This window comes from Saimiri boliviensis, chromosome 13, assembly GCF_048565385.1.
Source record: "Saimiri boliviensis isolate mSaiBol1 chromosome 13, mSaiBol1.pri, whole genome shotgun sequence".
Classification (NCBI taxonomy): domain Eukaryota; kingdom Metazoa; phylum Chordata; class Mammalia; order Primates; family Cebidae; genus Saimiri; species Saimiri boliviensis.
The window spans coordinates 57214656-57231682 of record NC_133461.1 but is presented as its reverse complement, the minus strand read 5'-3'; the positions used below and the strand labels follow the sequence as shown (position 1 = coordinate 57231682).

At 40.1% G+C, this 17027-nt stretch overlaps 1 protein-coding gene across 2 annotated transcripts in view; it reads right to left on the bottom strand.

The window, feature by feature from the left end:
- Positions 1-330: 330 nt before the first annotated feature.
- CLUL1 (clusterin like 1) overlaps positions 331-17027 on the bottom strand; it is a 32654-nt gene continuing 15957 nt past the window's right edge. For both annotated transcript variants that reach the window (XM_010335518.2, XM_003924800.4), the window contains exons 7-9: positions 9502-9716; positions 5526-5713; positions 331-616 (exon numbers count right to left, since the gene is read on the bottom strand). In XM_010335518.2, the coding sequence (XP_010333820.1) occupies positions 613-616; positions 5526-5713; positions 9502-9716 (407 nt within the window). In that variant the 3' untranslated portion in view covers positions 331-612. The remainder of the gene's footprint in view (positions 617-5525; positions 5714-9501; positions 9717-17027) is intronic.

Sequence of the window (17027 nt, the reverse complement as noted above, 5' to 3'; positions counted from 1 at the left end):
TCACCACAACCACCTCTGCTTCCCAGGTTCAAGCAATCTCCTGCCTCAGCCTCCCAAGTAGCTGGGATTACAGGCATGCGCCACCACACCTGGCTAATTTTTTGGTATTTTTAGTGGAGACGGAGTTTCTCCATGTTGGTCAGGCTGCTCTCAAACTGCTGACCTGAGGTGATCCGCCCACCTCAGCCTCCCAAAGTGCTGGGATTACAGGCTTGAGCCACCATGTCCAGCCAATTATATATATTTTAAGTGCAAAAGCAAACTAAAGGAAGAACAATTTGTTAATTAGAAAGTGACATGTTTGTAGAAGTGATACAACATAGACACCTAGGTGATTTAGTATTTATTCATTATACAAAGAACTACTAAAGTACTATAAAACGTAACACATATTATATTTGATTTTTTTAAGAAGGAATTTTAATTTTAACTCAATTTGAGTATTAATAGCTAAGCTGTTCAACATAAGTAAACTAAGAGTACTTCATAATATATAGCTAACGTACTTTCCTGCAACTATGTTTATTGCATTATCCTTTTTTATTTCAGGATTTCCTGGTCCCAGATGAAGAGATAATTTTACTTCCTGGATATAGGATGCACTAGATCTTCTTACCTTAAAAAAAAATGCAGCAATGATCAAAATACTAATAAATTACTTACAGACTTTGTATTTTTTCTTGGAGTAAAAGTCCAGGATGAGTAACAAAATTAATGTTCTTGGCTTTTGGAAAATTTGATACTGTATATAGCAAAATAATGTGAAACCCATATGCATGGATATTCTTAACAATTGGAAGAAATTTTCACAGTTTTCCTGGGTTGTTGAGCCTGTAAGATGGCCTCTTCCTGTTTTTTACTTTCGTATCTTGGGAAGTTAAAAAAAAAAAAAAGAAAGAAAAAAGATGGCCTCTTCCTCTGATGTGATAATAAAGTGTTTATTTTGTACTCTAGATGCACGTAGCGTTTGCTCAATAAACTTCTGTTATTCATGACTCATTGCATTAGTCAACAAATTTTGTATGTTTGCCTTTCATGATGATGTTGGTAAGAACGCATCTACAGAAGCTTATTAAATACTCAGGATGTACAAGACATAGTGTTACAGCCTGTGACTCTTTTTTTTTTTTTTTTTTTTTGAGATGGAGTTTTGCTCTTGTTACCCAGGCTGGAGTGCAATGGCGCAATCTCGGCTCACCGCAACTGCCGCCTCCTGGGTTCAAGCAATTCTCCTGCCTCAGCCTCCTGAGTAGCTGGGATTATAGGCACGTGCCACCATGCCCAGCTAATTTTTTGTATTTTTAGTAGAGACGGGGTTTCACCATGTTGACCAGGATGGTCTCAATCTCTCGACCTCGTGATCCACCCACCTCGGCCTCCCAAAGTGCTGGGATTACAGGCTTGAGCCACTGGGCCTGGCCCTAGCCTGTGACTCTTGATCCCAGGGCCAGCAGCTGTGAAAGTTGGAGATGGGAAATGAAACACATTGCAAACCAATCAGGAAGGACCAGGCATTTAGGATGCTAGATAACTAGATGAAAGTTCCAGAAGAGGGTTCTAAAGATATGTTTCACCCTATAAAATTGGAATTCATGTTTTAGTGAACTGTATACCTGCAGTTAGGAACCTAACAAATGTTTATGTGATTGAAAATGCCAGGGTGATTCTTTTCTACCATCTTTCCTGGTTTTTCCCTTTATCTTTCTCTCTTTTTTTTTTTTTTGCCCACCTCCCCTCCCGCTGCCAGTATCTTTCTCTTTCAACTTTGGCAGGCTTGGGACCCTGAATGCACTGATATAATCAGAAAATTGACAAAATTTTATCCATGACACTGAATAAGATGCACAGTAAACAAACTTGGAAAATGTTTATTCTCATGAATAAAAAACCATAAAAATTATAACAATAAGATAAAAATTTTCATTGATTACTGAAGATTGTAAAAATTGAAATGCCAAGCTGGGTACAGTGGCTCACGCCTGTAATCCCAGCACTTTGGAGCCAAGGCAGAAGGATCACTTGAGGCCAGGAGTTTGAGACCAGCCTGGTCAACATGGCAAAACCACGTCTCTACTAAAAAATACAAAAATTAGCCAAGTGTTGTGGCACATGCCAGTAGTCCCAGATACTTTGGAGGCTGAGGCATGAGAATCGCTTGAACCCGGGAGGTGGAGCTTGCAGTGAACCAAGATCACGCCACTGCACTTGAGCCTTGGCAACAGAGCGAGTCTGTCTCAAAAAAAATTGCCTGTTAGTATTTGAGAAACTGGTACTTCAGACATTGCTGTTATTAAATTCAGCAATGTATGTATATATATATATATATATATATATATATATATATATATATATATCCAGAACAATAAGATGTTAATAACCTCTAAACAAGTAATTCTATTTCTTGGAATCTAAGAAAATAAGTAGAAAATGTGAATAAGGAAAATAGTAAAATGATAATAGTGGTTGTGTTAAGATGGTGGGATTATGGATAATTTTTGTCATCTAAATGTTTGGTAATTGTGATTTTGTTATTTTCAGAATTTTAAAACTACACATAAAAAAGAAAAACATTAACATTGCCTTTGTAAAAAATCACTTTGTGTCCCTTGCTAGTAAATTGCTTGATCTCTCAATTACTCAATGTCTCACTTCCCATTGTCACTGGAAGTCCCAACATCTGGGAAGAGATAGATGACTTTATGGAAAATACTTTGATTTGGCTACAAATGCGTAGTCAGTACCTGCTGGGGCACCAGCATGAGGTTTTCTCAAAAACCTATCGCGTCTCACCAGCGCTGTAGAATGAAGCTCAAACTCCATAGCCGGGCACTCGGAGCCCCGACCTCTTCCCACCTTTGCTTACCACCTTCACCTACTATTACTCTTGTTGTATTCTACTAATATTCATTTACATCTGTTTATTAATTAATTTATTCAACAAATATTGAGGGTCTGCCCTGTGCCAGGCACAGTCCTAGGTCCCCACGGACAAGGAGAAGAGGAAAAACCCTAGAATGGCGGCATCCTCATATGGAATGTAGGTCTAGGGATGGAGATGAACGTTCGTCAAAGAGCCACATGGGTAAATGTTAAATTACAAGAGTTGAGTGGTACTTGGTGTTATGGTCATGTATGAAAGGGGAGAGAAGGTATGTTGCCCCTAGTTTATGGGTAGGAGAGGATATATTGCCCCCAAAGAAGTGATTATTTGAACTGAGAACTGTTGATAACTCAGTAACCTAGACAAAGAGGTCCTACACGGGAACTGTCAACCAACACTCCCCTCTCTCCTGGTTTCGAGGTAGACACACATGCCCCAGCTGGGCCAGCCAGATTCCTCCTGGCAAGTCACATTTTGAGCAGAGTGACCTAGGACTAAAATCATCTACAGCTGCTTCACCGTGCCTGCTGGGCCCTGAAGCAGCTGTCCATTGGTTTTCTTCTCTCAGACTCTAGACTGACCCATTTCTGCCCAGCTCTGGGGATAGTTGTCCAGCTTTCACTCTGATTCAGGAGTCAGCATCCTTCCATTTCTTTTAGCTGAGCTGGTCTTGGTTTCTTGCAATCAAAGAAAGAACCCAAACACAGAGGGGAGGTGCCCTGACACAGGGAAGTTCAAAAGTCCCACAGTGGGAGGGACCAGCTTAGCAGGACTTCCCAGCATCCCCAGTACTTAGGTGTTATACTCTTCCTTGCCATATTTGCCTATGCCATGCCCCTTTTTGGAATTGTCTCCTCTCTAACCTGTACACTTTGATTCTCCGTGTTTGTATCTACATTTATATATTTAATTAATTGATGTATTTTTAAGAAAGGGAGAGGAGGCCGGACATGGTGTGGCTCACGCCTGTAATCCCATCACTTTGGGAGGCCGAGGGGCACTTTCAGAGTACCTGAGGTCAGGAGTTCGAGACCAGCCTCACCAACATGGCAAAATCCTGTCTCTACTGAAAAATACAAAAATTAGCCAGGCATAGTGGTGCATGCCTGTAATCCCAGCTACTCAGGAGGCTGAGGCACGAGAATTGTTTGAACTCAGAAGGCCAAGTTTGCAGTGAGCCAAGATCCAGTCTGGGGGACAGAACGAGACTCTGCCAGAAAGAAAAGAGAAAGAAAGAAAGAGAGAGAGAGAGAGAGAGAGAGAGAGAGAGAGAGAGAGGAAGGAAGGAAGGAAGGAAGGAAGGAAGGAGAAGGAAGGAAGAAAGGAAGGAAGGAAGAAAGAAAAGAAAGAAAGAAAGGAAGGAAGGAAGGAGAAAGAAAGAAAGAAAGAAAATTAAAAACAGGAAAGAAAGGGAAAGGAGAAAGTGGGAGGAGGGAGAGGAAAGGGGAAAAGAGAGGGGACAAAGGACAGTGAGAAAGGAAGAGAGAAAAGGGAATATATCCAACTCAGAAATTTCTTCCCTCCCCTGAACTCCCAGAGCCCACTCTTGTGCACTCTCTAAATTCTGCCTTGCTTTATTGTGTGTGTGTGTGTCTGTCTGTCTGTCTGTCTTGTGCCCCATTAGATAGGAAGGTCCTTGGGGAAAAGATCTTGTCAATTTTCTCATTTTCTCTTTCAGAGTACCTAGTTCCTGTATCTAAACTTAGTAAATGCTAAAAATATTGGTCGTTTGATATAACTAGAAAAAAAAATTCCTCCAAAGTTCAAAAGTAAAGGGAGACGCAGCAAATCCTGTCACATCTAGCTTAATTACACTGTAGTGACCTACTAACAAGGTCCCTTATGAATGATAACTTAAAATGTAATTATTCTTCAAGGTTGATCGTATTACTCAGATTTTTATATTTTGCATTTTTTGAGCAAATAGCTTAACAGGAAGCAGTACAATGTGATGATCAAGTCAGAGGGAGAACTGGCTCCACAGTCTGCTCTCCCACTCCTGACTCAAGTTGTTCCTTGGAACTTGGACAATGAACCTCAGGATATTTTTCTGTAAAATGATGATAATAATATTACCTCCAAGACTGGCTTATAATAAAGGTCTTGTTAAAGTAGTTAGCAAGTCCTTATTTAAATTTTTACAATATTTTTAATGTTTCATAAAACACATTGAGTGTATTTAGTCATAATTTACTTAAACTCTTGTTTTTAGATATTAAGATTACATTTAACATTGTAATATTTTAAATAATCTTGCAAATGTAGATCTTGGAGGGAGAACTTTTCATCAAGTTTAGATTTATTCCTTAGGATTGATTTCAGAAGTGGAATTATTATATTAAAAAAATGTATGGCTCTTCATATGCATAATCAAATAGCTTTCAAAAAGAAAAAAAAATGTATTTTCCTACCAATATATGACATACGAGAATTCCCATTTTATCACATTCCTATCAAGATTTCGTGGGTTTTTTTTTTTTTAATTTGCAAATTTGATAGGCAAAAATGCCATCTTGCTTGTTTTCATGTCTTTATGAGTGAGGTCAAACATATTTTCCAGGTATTTTGCAACAGGTTTTGTTCTTTCCTTTTGGGAATTAACTATGCCTGTCCACAGGCATTCCTAACCAGGCACTCTGCTTACCAAGTTTTAAGATGTTCCTTAAAATGCTGTAGAGCTTTTGCCACTACGTAGCCAATGAAGGTAGAACTCTCAGCACTTTCTTCAAGAGGGATCTTGAGTGTGAAATTAGAAGAAGGAAGAATGCTTACGTCTGTCATCATAGCTTCATCTTGTTTGGAAATACTTCCTTCATGAATCCTTGGAACTACCTACAGAAGAAGGATTAGACAGTAAAAGATGACTAAATCCCAATACACGTTCAATAGTAATTTAATACCACATTAGTCAGGATAGGCTAAGTTGTGCTGAGGTAACAGATTAGTCCTAGCATTCCTAGGGCTTCATGCAACAAAGATTTATTTCTTGTTCGTGTTATGTGTCTGTTACAAGGGCTACATACTGGTAAAAACTGACCAGCCTGGTGGGCAGAAGCACATTTTCTCATAGCTGTAGCAGATGAATTCATGGCTTTCTTTGTGCCCTCAGCAGAAAAAGAGAATAGTTGAGCACTCATAGGCTCTTCACCGTCTCAGTCTACAAAGAACCCTTTTCAGTTTTATTCATGCTTCATTGGCCAGAACCTGCCACATGGCAACATTTAACCACAAGCGGAGCTGGAAATTTTGAGCAAGGAGGTGGGATGTTTGCTGAGTATTACTGTCTGTGCCACAAACTTCATTGCATTGCACCAAGTTTTGTACTGAGTTTTCCTAGAAATTTATAGTTTATGGTTGTATGTGTGATTTTGGCAAGAATCAATGCAAAATTTATGTTACTCTTAATGAAGAACACATACGTTACTCTTGGGAGCCACAGTAGCTCAGGCCAGTTATCCTGGCGCTTGAGAAGGTGAGGCTATGCATTCGAGGTGAGCCTGGGCAACATAAGAACCTCTCATTCATTAAAAAAAAAAAAGATTATGCTACTCTCTGAATGAATTCTCAAGTGCATAGCCTTTGATTTGAATCATTCAAATGGAACTGAATTGATGCGACTTGATGTAACCTTAAGAGAATGATTTTAAAATCTTTCCCTTCTCTTTCAGCGAGTATGACATACATAAAAACTGCATAAAGTATTTATGTTTAGTATAAATAATTCTAAAGCAAACATTCATGTAACTATTATACAACCAGGGGCTATACCGTTTTCACTTGCTGGAATTTGTATATTTCTTTGATAAAGCTTCTGTTCAACACTTGCTATTTTATGAGTTTGTACTTGACATGGTGAAATAAGAGCTGTTTTGAGGCCGGGTGCGGTGGCTCAAGCCTGTAATCCCAGCACTTTGGGAGGCCGAGGCGGGTGGATCATGAGGTCAAGAGATGGAGACCATCCTGGTCAACATGATGAAACCCCATCTCTACTAAAAATACAAAAAATTAGCTGGGCATGGTGGCGCATGCCTGTAATTCCAGCTACTCAGGAGGCTGAGGCAGGAGAATTGCCTGAACCCAGGAGGCGGAGGTTGCGGTGAGCTGAGACCGCATCATTGCACTCCAGCCTGGGTAACAAGGCCGAAACTCCGTCTTAAAAAAAAAAAAAAAAGAGCTGTTTTGAGAAAAGTATCTTCACAGGCAGTTTAGCAAAGTGGTCACGTTTACTCATTCCAGAGAAACATTGCTTGAGTTTGAATTATAATTCTACGATTTACTAGCTGTGTGAACTCAAACAAGTTGCTTAACCTCCTTTGCGCCTCATTTGAAAAGCTGGGGAAGGAATACTACTTCCCTTATATAGTTAATGAGGGTATTAAATGATCTGATATGTAGAAAAAGTTCTTAGAACATTGCCTGACATCTAATAAGTGCTTTAGTGGTAATAATTGTTATTAAAAAATCTAGAATTGAAAACCATAATTTTATGTGGAGGTTTTCATATAGAAGTGACTTTGTTATCAGCATAAAGAATTTTAGATAAATCTGTTAGTGCTACTCAGAGACACTAGAATGGAAGTAAACTGAAGTACAGACTGGACAGTATTGACAATGGTAAAAATTAAATATTGGCTGTAGCTTTCTAAAGGTTGAAAGCACTGCTAACATTTTTCTTCAAGCTTTATTCTTCAAGACAAGACTTTTTCATCATTAAACTAAAAGTCTACATATGTGAGGATGATCAAATATATTGAATTATTTTACCTTCCTATAGTATGATCTGATGGAGTTATAGAATCAGAGAGCTGGTAGGGATTGGAACAGTGGCTTTCAAACCTCTTCGACTGTGGTTTGTATTAACAAATACACTTGATATCATGACTCAAAACACACACGCATGTCTACATGTTTATGTGTTTACACACATATACACATACAAAATGGAAATGAAAGTTCCATGATGCGTGTATGACTTATGAAATGCAATGCATGCTAATATTTGCTACTTTGTCCTAGTCTATTTTTTGTATGGTTTTTAAATTTGGTTTTCTAATGAACTTGCTGTGACTTTCTAAACTTATTTCTCAAATCATACATGATCCATAGCTTTGTTGTTTGAAAAAAGAGAGAAATGCTGGATTATAGAATGCCATAAGTCAAATTTCCAGGAAGCAGTGCCTGAGATTCTGACAGAAGTGGCTTATAAAGGAGTGCTCTCAGGTGCAACTTTTAAGGGGATGAGGAAAGCAAACTAGAGAAGCGAAAGAAGCTAAGCAAGGACATGGCTTCAGATGACCTTAGCCTCGGCCTGATCATGCAGGAAGCTCTGGGGTGAAGTACACCAAGGGCAATTCTTTGGAGAAAGTTTCAAGGATAAGCAGTTAGCACCAGCACCAGCACCAGTGGGAGCTGGTAAAAGGGATCCCCAGGGATCCGGGTAGGGCATCAGCATAACATACTACACAGAATATTGCATCTTCAATTGCTCTGCCTAGTGGTTTTTGTATCCAGGTCTTTTGGGGAACCCCTCAATACCAGCCTTATCAGGAATCACTAGCCTGGTGCATTTGTAGATTAATGTAATGTGTGTGTGTGTGTTGGAGTGGGGATGCCTTAGGAAGAAAAGTCAGTCACTTTCATGTTATGCAGAAAGTTATTGACTGAATCTGGGAGTCATGGTATCGGTGCAATTTAAGATGGCAATGTGGTTTTATTTTCTTTCTTTTTTTTTTTTTCTGAGACGGAGTTTCACTCTGTCACCCAGGCTGGAGTGCAGTAGCACGATCTCAGCTCACTACAACCTCTGCCTCCCAGGTTCAAGCGATTCTCCTACCTCAGCCTCCTGAGTGGCTAGGATTACAGGCGTGCATCACCACACCTGGCTAATTTTTTAATATTTTTGGTAGAGATGGGGTTTCACCATGTTGGCCAGGCAGGTCTTGCACTCCTGACCTGAAGTGATCCACCCACCTCGGCCTCCCAAAATGCTAGGATTATAGGCATGAGCCACTGTGTCCAGCTGGCAATATGTTTTTATGTGAAGAGTAACACATAAATGATTAATTCTCAAGATAACTCAGTGGCTTTATTGTGTCAGCACCTAATAAGAGCTATAATGTACAAAGCTCTTGTTTTGCGTAAGAAGTCACACTAGTCACTTTGTAGGTGTACATGTTAAGATAGCTATTATTAACCCCACTTTACAGGTGACAACTGAGACCTAGAATGGTTTAGGTACTTTCCCAAGCTTACTTAGCTAAGTTTCAGAGTTAAATTTTGAACTCAAATTGCTTTATTTGTAAGTCTTCTTTCTTAAAAACTACACTGGCCAGATTTTTTCAAGGTTACCTCTATTAGTTATAGCCCTATAACTCTAAGCAGAATTAGCCATTTCTGGATTAGAAACTATTTTGTATTTTAAATTGATTTTCTTTATAGAGTTTCTTGTTTCCTAAAGACCATGAACTACGTTAAATCAAGTCAGCCTGTATGCAGTCACAATGGAAATACGAATATCCTCTACAGCTTGTTTTCAAATTCAGATACAAATAAGTAAATTAACAGTGAAATCAAGGTGTGCACATGTCATCTCCGTATCTGCTCTTGGGTCTCGCCTTTACCTGTAATGAATTAAAGATGATCTCTGTTTCTGGAGTCTGGTCTGCCAGTTCAGACACCCAGCCGAATTGCCCTCTCATCTTCTCCACCAGGCAGGCAGTGTCCTCCAAGTGCTTCTGGGTCAGCTGGAGAATCTGGCTGTACTGCTGATTGGATATGTTGACCAGCCTGATGGCCTCGTCTAATTCCGTGTGCAGGGCAAGTATGTGAGGACAGTCTAGCAAAGAAGAAAGTAACGCAGAGAAGGAAAAGATCCGTGAAACTTGGAGGTGGGTGACACAGGCTTACGTCCCAGCCCTACGCTCTTTATTTTTCCCTTTTGCCTGTGGGAGTTGCTAGTTTATGCCCGTTGCTCTGGAGTAATTATTAATGTTGCCTACATTGTGTCAAACCAGATCCAGTTTAACTTAATTATATGGTTTCACGTAACAGAAACTAAGCTGGAGACAGAACTTTTTGTTATAAATTCCACATGCCTACCATCTATATTAAGAAAAACTTTGCCAAAACAGGTGAAGTCCCTACTATGCCCCTTCTACATCATATCCCATTTAGACCTTAAAAAGAACACTACTATTTGGTTTTGGATATATATGTCCAGTACCAGTAATTAGTATGGGAAAAAAGGAAAAGAACCATATATGGTAAAGCCGCTTAAAATTAAGACCAAACAAGAGATTGAGACCATACTGGCCAACATGACGAAACGCCGCCTCTACTAAAAATACAAAAAATTGATGGGCACGGTGGCATGCACCTGTAGTTCCAGCTACTTAGGAAACTGAGGCAGGGGAATTGCTTGAACCCGGGAGGCAGATGTTGAAGTGAGCCGAGATTGTGCTACTGCATTCCACACTCCAGCCTGGCGACAGAGTGAGATTCCATCTCAAAAAAAAAAAAAACCTTTAAGACCAAAAATGTTTACTTAACATACAATAGCGAATTAATGAACGAGAGCAGAATTTTCACTCATTACACTGAGTAAAAAGTCATATTGCAAAAGAATGCATAAGAGATAATATTTATATTGTTAAGAAAGAAAAATTGGCCAGGAGTGGTGGCTTAACACCTGTAGTCCCAGCACTTTGGGAGGCTGAGGTGGGCGGATCACCTGAGGTCAGAAGTTGGAGACAAGCCTGACCATGGTGAAACTTCGTCACTACTAAAAATACAAAATTAGCCGGGCATGGTGGCGCATGCCTGTAGTCCCAGCTACTTGAAAGGCTGAGGCAGGAGAATTGATTGAACCCGGAGGCTGAGGTTGCAGTGAGCTGAGATCGTGCCACTGCACTCCAGCCCAGGTGACAGAGTGAGACTTTTTGTCTTGAAAAAAAAAAGAAAAAAGAAAAATTATCCAGAACTTGGAAATGAGGTAAAATAATGGCTATTTTTCCTTTCATTTCTTTTTCTTTCTTTCTTTCTTTTTTTTTGAAACAGATTCTTGCTCTGTTACCCCAGCTTAAGTGCAGTGGTATTATCATAGCTCACTATAACCTCGAACTCCTGGGCTCAAGTGCTATTCCCACGTTAGCCTCCTGAGGTTACCTGGGACTATAGCTCACATCTCCATGCCCAGCTAATTTTACATTTTTTCATAAAGGCGGGGTTTCACTATGCTGCCCAGGCTTGCATGTCCTTTCAGTGTCATACTAAAGTATTGTCTAAGAGGCCCACCCAAAGATCACTTCGTGATCTAGGGAAGTGATCCTTTGTTGGCCTTACTATTTACTGTTGATTAGGGCCACACTCCATGAAATTAACTGTAAATTATGGATTGAAAAGTGGCAAATGTTTGTCCAGTAGAGATGTAAATTATCTTGGTCTGATAGAAAAGATAATGGTAACATTTACAGTTTAGTTGCCCTTTAGAATTAAAAAAATTTTTTTATTCTTTCTCTTTTTAACTGTCTTGATCGAGTTGTAACCCTTTAGAATATTAACTAATTTATATCTAATTTCGTAATCTGTCTCTTGACTCTAAGCATTCCAGTCTCAATTATACTCCTTTGATCCAGCTCGAACAGCCTGCTGGTTCCTTCATTAATAAGTTAAATAGTAAAATTAACATTTGACATGTGCCCATTTCTTTTCTTTTTTTCTTTCTTATTTATTTATTTATTTATTTATTTATTTATTTATTTTTGAGACAGAATCTCACTCTGTCGCCCAGGCTGGTGTGCAGTGGCACAATTTTGGCTCACTGCAACCTCTGCTTCCTGGGATCAAGTGATTCTTCTGCCTCAGCCTCTTGAGTAGCTGGGACTACATGTGCACACCACCATGCCTGGCTAATTTTTGTATTTTTAATAGAGACAGGGTTTCACCATGTTGACCAGGCTGGTCTCGAACTCCTGGCCTTAAGTGATCGCCTGCCTTGGCCTCCCAAAATGCTGGGATTACTGGCATGAGCCACCATACCCGGCCAGTCATGTGTCCCTTTCATGTTGTATGAAGCTTATTTTTAAGTTTAAAAATTCTACATTGACGGCCGGGCGCGGTGGCTCAAGCCTGTAATCCCAGCACTTTGGGAGGCCGAGGCGGGTGGATCACAAGGTCAAGAGATCGAGACCATCCTGGTCAATATGGTGAAACCCCGTCTCTACTAAAAATACAAAAAATTAGCTGGGCATGGTGGTGCGTGCCTGTAATCCCAGCTACTCAGGAGGCTGAGGCAGGAGAATTGCCTGAACCCAGGAGGCGGAGGTTGTGGTGAGCCGAGATCGCGCCATTGCACTCCAGCCGGGGTAACAAGAGCGAAACTCCGTCTCAAAAAAAAAAAAAAAAAAAAAAAAAAAAAAATTCTACATTGACAATACAAAAATTAAAATGTTAAACATTGCTCTGTATGATGTATTCATGTTTATATGTTTTATATATATAAGCACATGATATGAGTAAGAAGAAATGCAAGGAAATAATTAATACCAAATTCAAAATAGCAGTTTCCTTTTGAGGAGACGAAGTGACTGTGATGTGGAGGGAGATACAGTGGGGCTTTGTCTATTTTGGTAATGTTCTGTTTCTCAATCTAGGTAGTAGGCACCTTTTTTTTTTTTTTTTTTTTTTTTTTAAAGTAATGACAGAGTCTTGCTCTGTCACTTAAGCTGGAGTGCAGAGGCTTGATCTTGACTCACTGCAACCTCTGCCTCCTGGGTTCAATCAATTCTCCTGCCTTAGCCTCCAGAGTAGCTGGGATTACAGGTGTGCACCACCACATCTGGCTAATTTTTATATTTTTAGTAGAGACAGGGTTTCACCATGTTGGCCAGGCTGGTCTCAAACTCCTAACCTCAAGTGATTCTCCTGCCCTGGTCTCCCAAAGACCTGGAATTACAGGTGTAAGCCACCATGCTTGGCCTATTACATCATTCTTTATATATTTATAATAAAATGCATTTTATAATAATAGTTTTAAGCAGCATGGGAGCACATTAGGACATTCTTTACATTTTACCTTTGCAACACTAAACTTTCATTGCGTTTGTACTGTATTATCTGATGTATACGGTATTCACTATCTGGTATATACTGATTATCAGGTGCATTTTAATATGTTATCTGATTTACTCTATTATCTTGTGACATTCAAGGATTATTAATGAAATCTTTAAGCTAGCTAGACGGAAATAGATGTTAACGATACATATATGGGATGCTTGTGAGAAACTATTTTGTAACAGTTCAGTATATCAAGTGTATATTTTTCTGTTATAAAACCTCTGCTTCTGTATATAACCTTGTAACTGTGACTTAAAAAATGAATACTTGAATAATGAGAATCATTGATACATCAGACGTTTTATTTAATCTTCAAAAGATGTGTATGAAGCAGATATATTATTCCCACCTTCCAAATGATGAAACAGGTTGAGAGAGTCCTCAAGTCAGCAATTCAGGACAGAGAGCACTCTTTTTTAATTTTTAAAAAATTTTATTTATGTATTTATTATTATTATTTTTGAAAGAGAGTCTAGCTCTGTGGCCCAGGCTGGAGTGAAGTGGCTTGATCTTGGCTAACTGCAACCTCCGCCTCCCAGGTATAAGCAATTCTTTTGCCTCAGCCTCCTGAGTAGCTGGGATTACAGGTTCATGCCATCATGCTTAGCTAATTTTTGTATTTTTAGTAGAACTGGGTTTCACCACGTTGGCCAGGCTGGCGTCAAACTCCTGACCTCAGGTGATCCACCTGCCTTGGCCTTCCAAAGTGCTGAGATTACAGGCGGGAGCCACCGCACCTGGCCAGCAGAGAGGGCATTCTCAACTGCTCTAGGTAACTCAGCAAAAAGGTCCAGTTTATAATCAAAGCTACTTGGGGCAATGCTTTCCAAACCCTTTACTGTCATAAGAGCTTCTAGATGTCAAAATTTTCTAATATACATTCTAAGGTGAAGTAGATGTGTCCATTGCAGAAAATTTGGCCCAAGAGGGATGTGGAGAAGTAGATAGGTCCATTTGTATTACCCTGCTTTCAAAAGAAGGAGGAGAAAAGACCAACTATTGAGGTGGGGAGAGGCTGAGAGAGAATGAAGCAGAAGAGGGTGAGAAAGAAAAACCTTGTTCTTGTTCTGTGGCCCACGTAAACTGACTCCCTCACTAGCCCAACTAACTTAAAAATTCAGTGGAAATAAGAACCCGGGCTGGTGACATTTGAAAAGGAGAAAGCGGCTGGGCATGGTGGCTCATGCCTGTAATCCCAACACTTTGGGAGGCCGAGGCAGGTAGATCACTTGAGGTCAGGCGTTCGCCACTAGCCTGACCAACATGGCGAAACCCCATCTCTACTAAAAATACAACAAATTAGCTGGGCATGGTGGCAGGTGCCTGCAATCCCAGCTACTTGGGAGGCTGAGGCAGGAGAATCACTTGAACCTGGGAAATGGAGGTTGAAGTGAGCCGAGATTGCACCATTGCAGTCCAGCCTGGGTGACAGAGTGAGACTCCTACTCAAAAAAAAAAAAAAAAAAAAAAAAAAAAAAAAAAAAAAAAAAAGAGAAAGGGAATGTTGTTGACTCTAAAAAGATTTAATAATCACTCAAATAATGATCTAATTTAATAGACTATTAAATTCATGGGGGGTTGTTTAATTGAATTAAAAAATTAGAAAGGGAAACTTACTCCTTTTGAGTTGCAAAGCATGTAGATGTCTAGAACCTCTACAATGCATTAATCTGCACAATGGAAAGACCTGTTTTATAACAGAGAATATTAATATGTAATGCACAGGCTTCTTGAGCAAAGTGATTAAATAAAAGCAATATGTTAAAAAGTCAAATAAGTTTTAAGGGTGTCTAATAATTTTTAATATCATATGTGCATATCTGTACATATGGTCCCCAACTTACAATGGTTCAACTTATGAATTTTCAAATTTATGATGGGTTGATTGTGACATAACCCTATCCTAAGTCAAGGAATATCTTATGTTTATGGTTAACAGTTTGGAAAATATAGAAAGAAGTATTTTAAAACATCATCTTTAAGCTTAAAACCCAAAGGTAACCTTTATTAGTATTGTGGTGTGTCTAATGATATATTAAAAAGCCAATATGTTTAAGATATTATGCTGTTTAAGATTGTAACCATTTGTTGGCCCCGCGGGATGGTGCATGCCTGTAATCTCAGCTATTCCGGAGAATCCCAGCTATTCAGGTTGAGGCAGAATGACTTGAACCCAGGAGGTGGAGGTTGCAGTGAGTAGAGATCAGGCCACTGCACTCCAGCCTGGGCGACAGAGCAAGACTCCATCTCAGAAAAACCGAAAAACAAACAGACAAACAAACAAACAAAAACACCCTAGCACGTGTATACCTATGTAACACACCTGCACATTCTGTACATGTACCTCCGGACTTAAAGTATATATATAAAGATTGTAACAATTCTATTCTCCCTTTTCTCTGAACAGTGAAGTTTGTTGCAAGTTGTTCATTGCTAGATTGAGGAGAGAACACAAAGGGAGAGACGGGAGTTTCCACTGACTATACTTTTCGTTCTTTCTGTTGATATAAAATTATTACAGTGGTCTTCACTGAGGGAAGTTAAGGGCACAAGAGCTATTACTTGGTAGCAAACTAACTATAACCTAATTTTTTCTGAACTTCCTTTATAGCAGGAGTCCCCAACCCCTGGGCCATGGACCCGGACCAGCTTGTGGCGGGTTAGGAACTGGGCGGTACAGCAGGAGGTGAGCGGCTGGCGAGGAAGCTTTACTGCCTGAGCCCCGCCTCCTGCCAGATCAGGCAATAGATTCTCACCGGAGCACTAAGCCTGTTGTGAACTGTGCATGCGAGGGATCTAGGCTGAGCGCTCCCTAGGAGAATCTAATCCCTGATGATCCTCCACAAACCATGGCCCCTGCCCCACCATCTTCAGAAAAATTGTCTTCCACGAAACTAGTCTGGTGCTAAAAGTTTGGGACCACTGCTTTATGGAAGAATTTTATTAGAATCCAAAGGTTATCTTGGGTCCTTTATTTACAGATTATTCAACTGAGGCCTAGACAGCATAAATGAGTTACCCAAAATCTCAAGCCAGTGTGGTAGAATTTACCGACGTATTGATTTCTGTCCTTCCTGTATCTTCCAATTTCCTACTCTAAGCCATTAGCCACACTTTTAATTAAATTTCCTTCCCTAGGGCTTTAGTGAGATAAAATGCAGAAGCATAGGAATCAAAAACTCTTGTTTTATATAAGAAAATTTGTAATTTGGCCCTGCTGGGGCGGGAGGAGTGACTTCAGTCACAAGGAAAAGGGAATGAGGGGAGGGATGGAGGAAAGGGAGAATGATTTCCTTCCTGGGAAAGGAACTGGAAAGGCTGCCCTGGGAGGGAAAAGGCTTCCTGGGGCTTGGGAGGAGAAGTCACTTTCCCTATTTAAATGCTAATTAGTTAATTAACCCACCAATGGGAAAGAGCCAATGCCACTTTCAAAAAACATTTCACTTGTCTAAACATTGATTTACAGAATGAGAAGGTTTCTTTCCTGGTGGGAGGAGTGGGAGGGGTAGGGGAGTGGGAGGGGTGGTGGCTGAGGGGTGGGGATGGGGGGTTCTTTTTCTTTGCTGTAAGAAGAAGGGAGTTGCCCTAACTTGCTCAATGTTTTTCTTTTGCACACATTAGTGTTTGGTCTTTAATCATTAAAAAAAAAATCGGGCTGGGCGCGGTGGCTCACGCCTGTAATCCCAGCACTTTGGGAGGCCGAGGCGGGTGGATCACGAGGTCAAGAAATCGAGACAATCCTGGTCAACAAGGTGAAACCCCGTCTCTACTAAAAATACAAAAATCAGCTGGGCATGGTGGTGGGTGCCTGTAATCCCAGCTATTCAGGAGGCTGAGGCAGGAGAATTGCCTGAACCCAGGAGGCGGAGGTTGCGGTGAGCCGAGATCGCGCCATTGTACTCCAGCCTGGGTAACAAAAGTCCGTCTCAAAAAAAAAAAAAAAAAAAAAAAAAAAAAAAAAAAAAAAAAAAAATCACAAGAAGAATTAGGGAATTAAAGAAAGTGAAAGAATGACATTGGGCACTCCCAG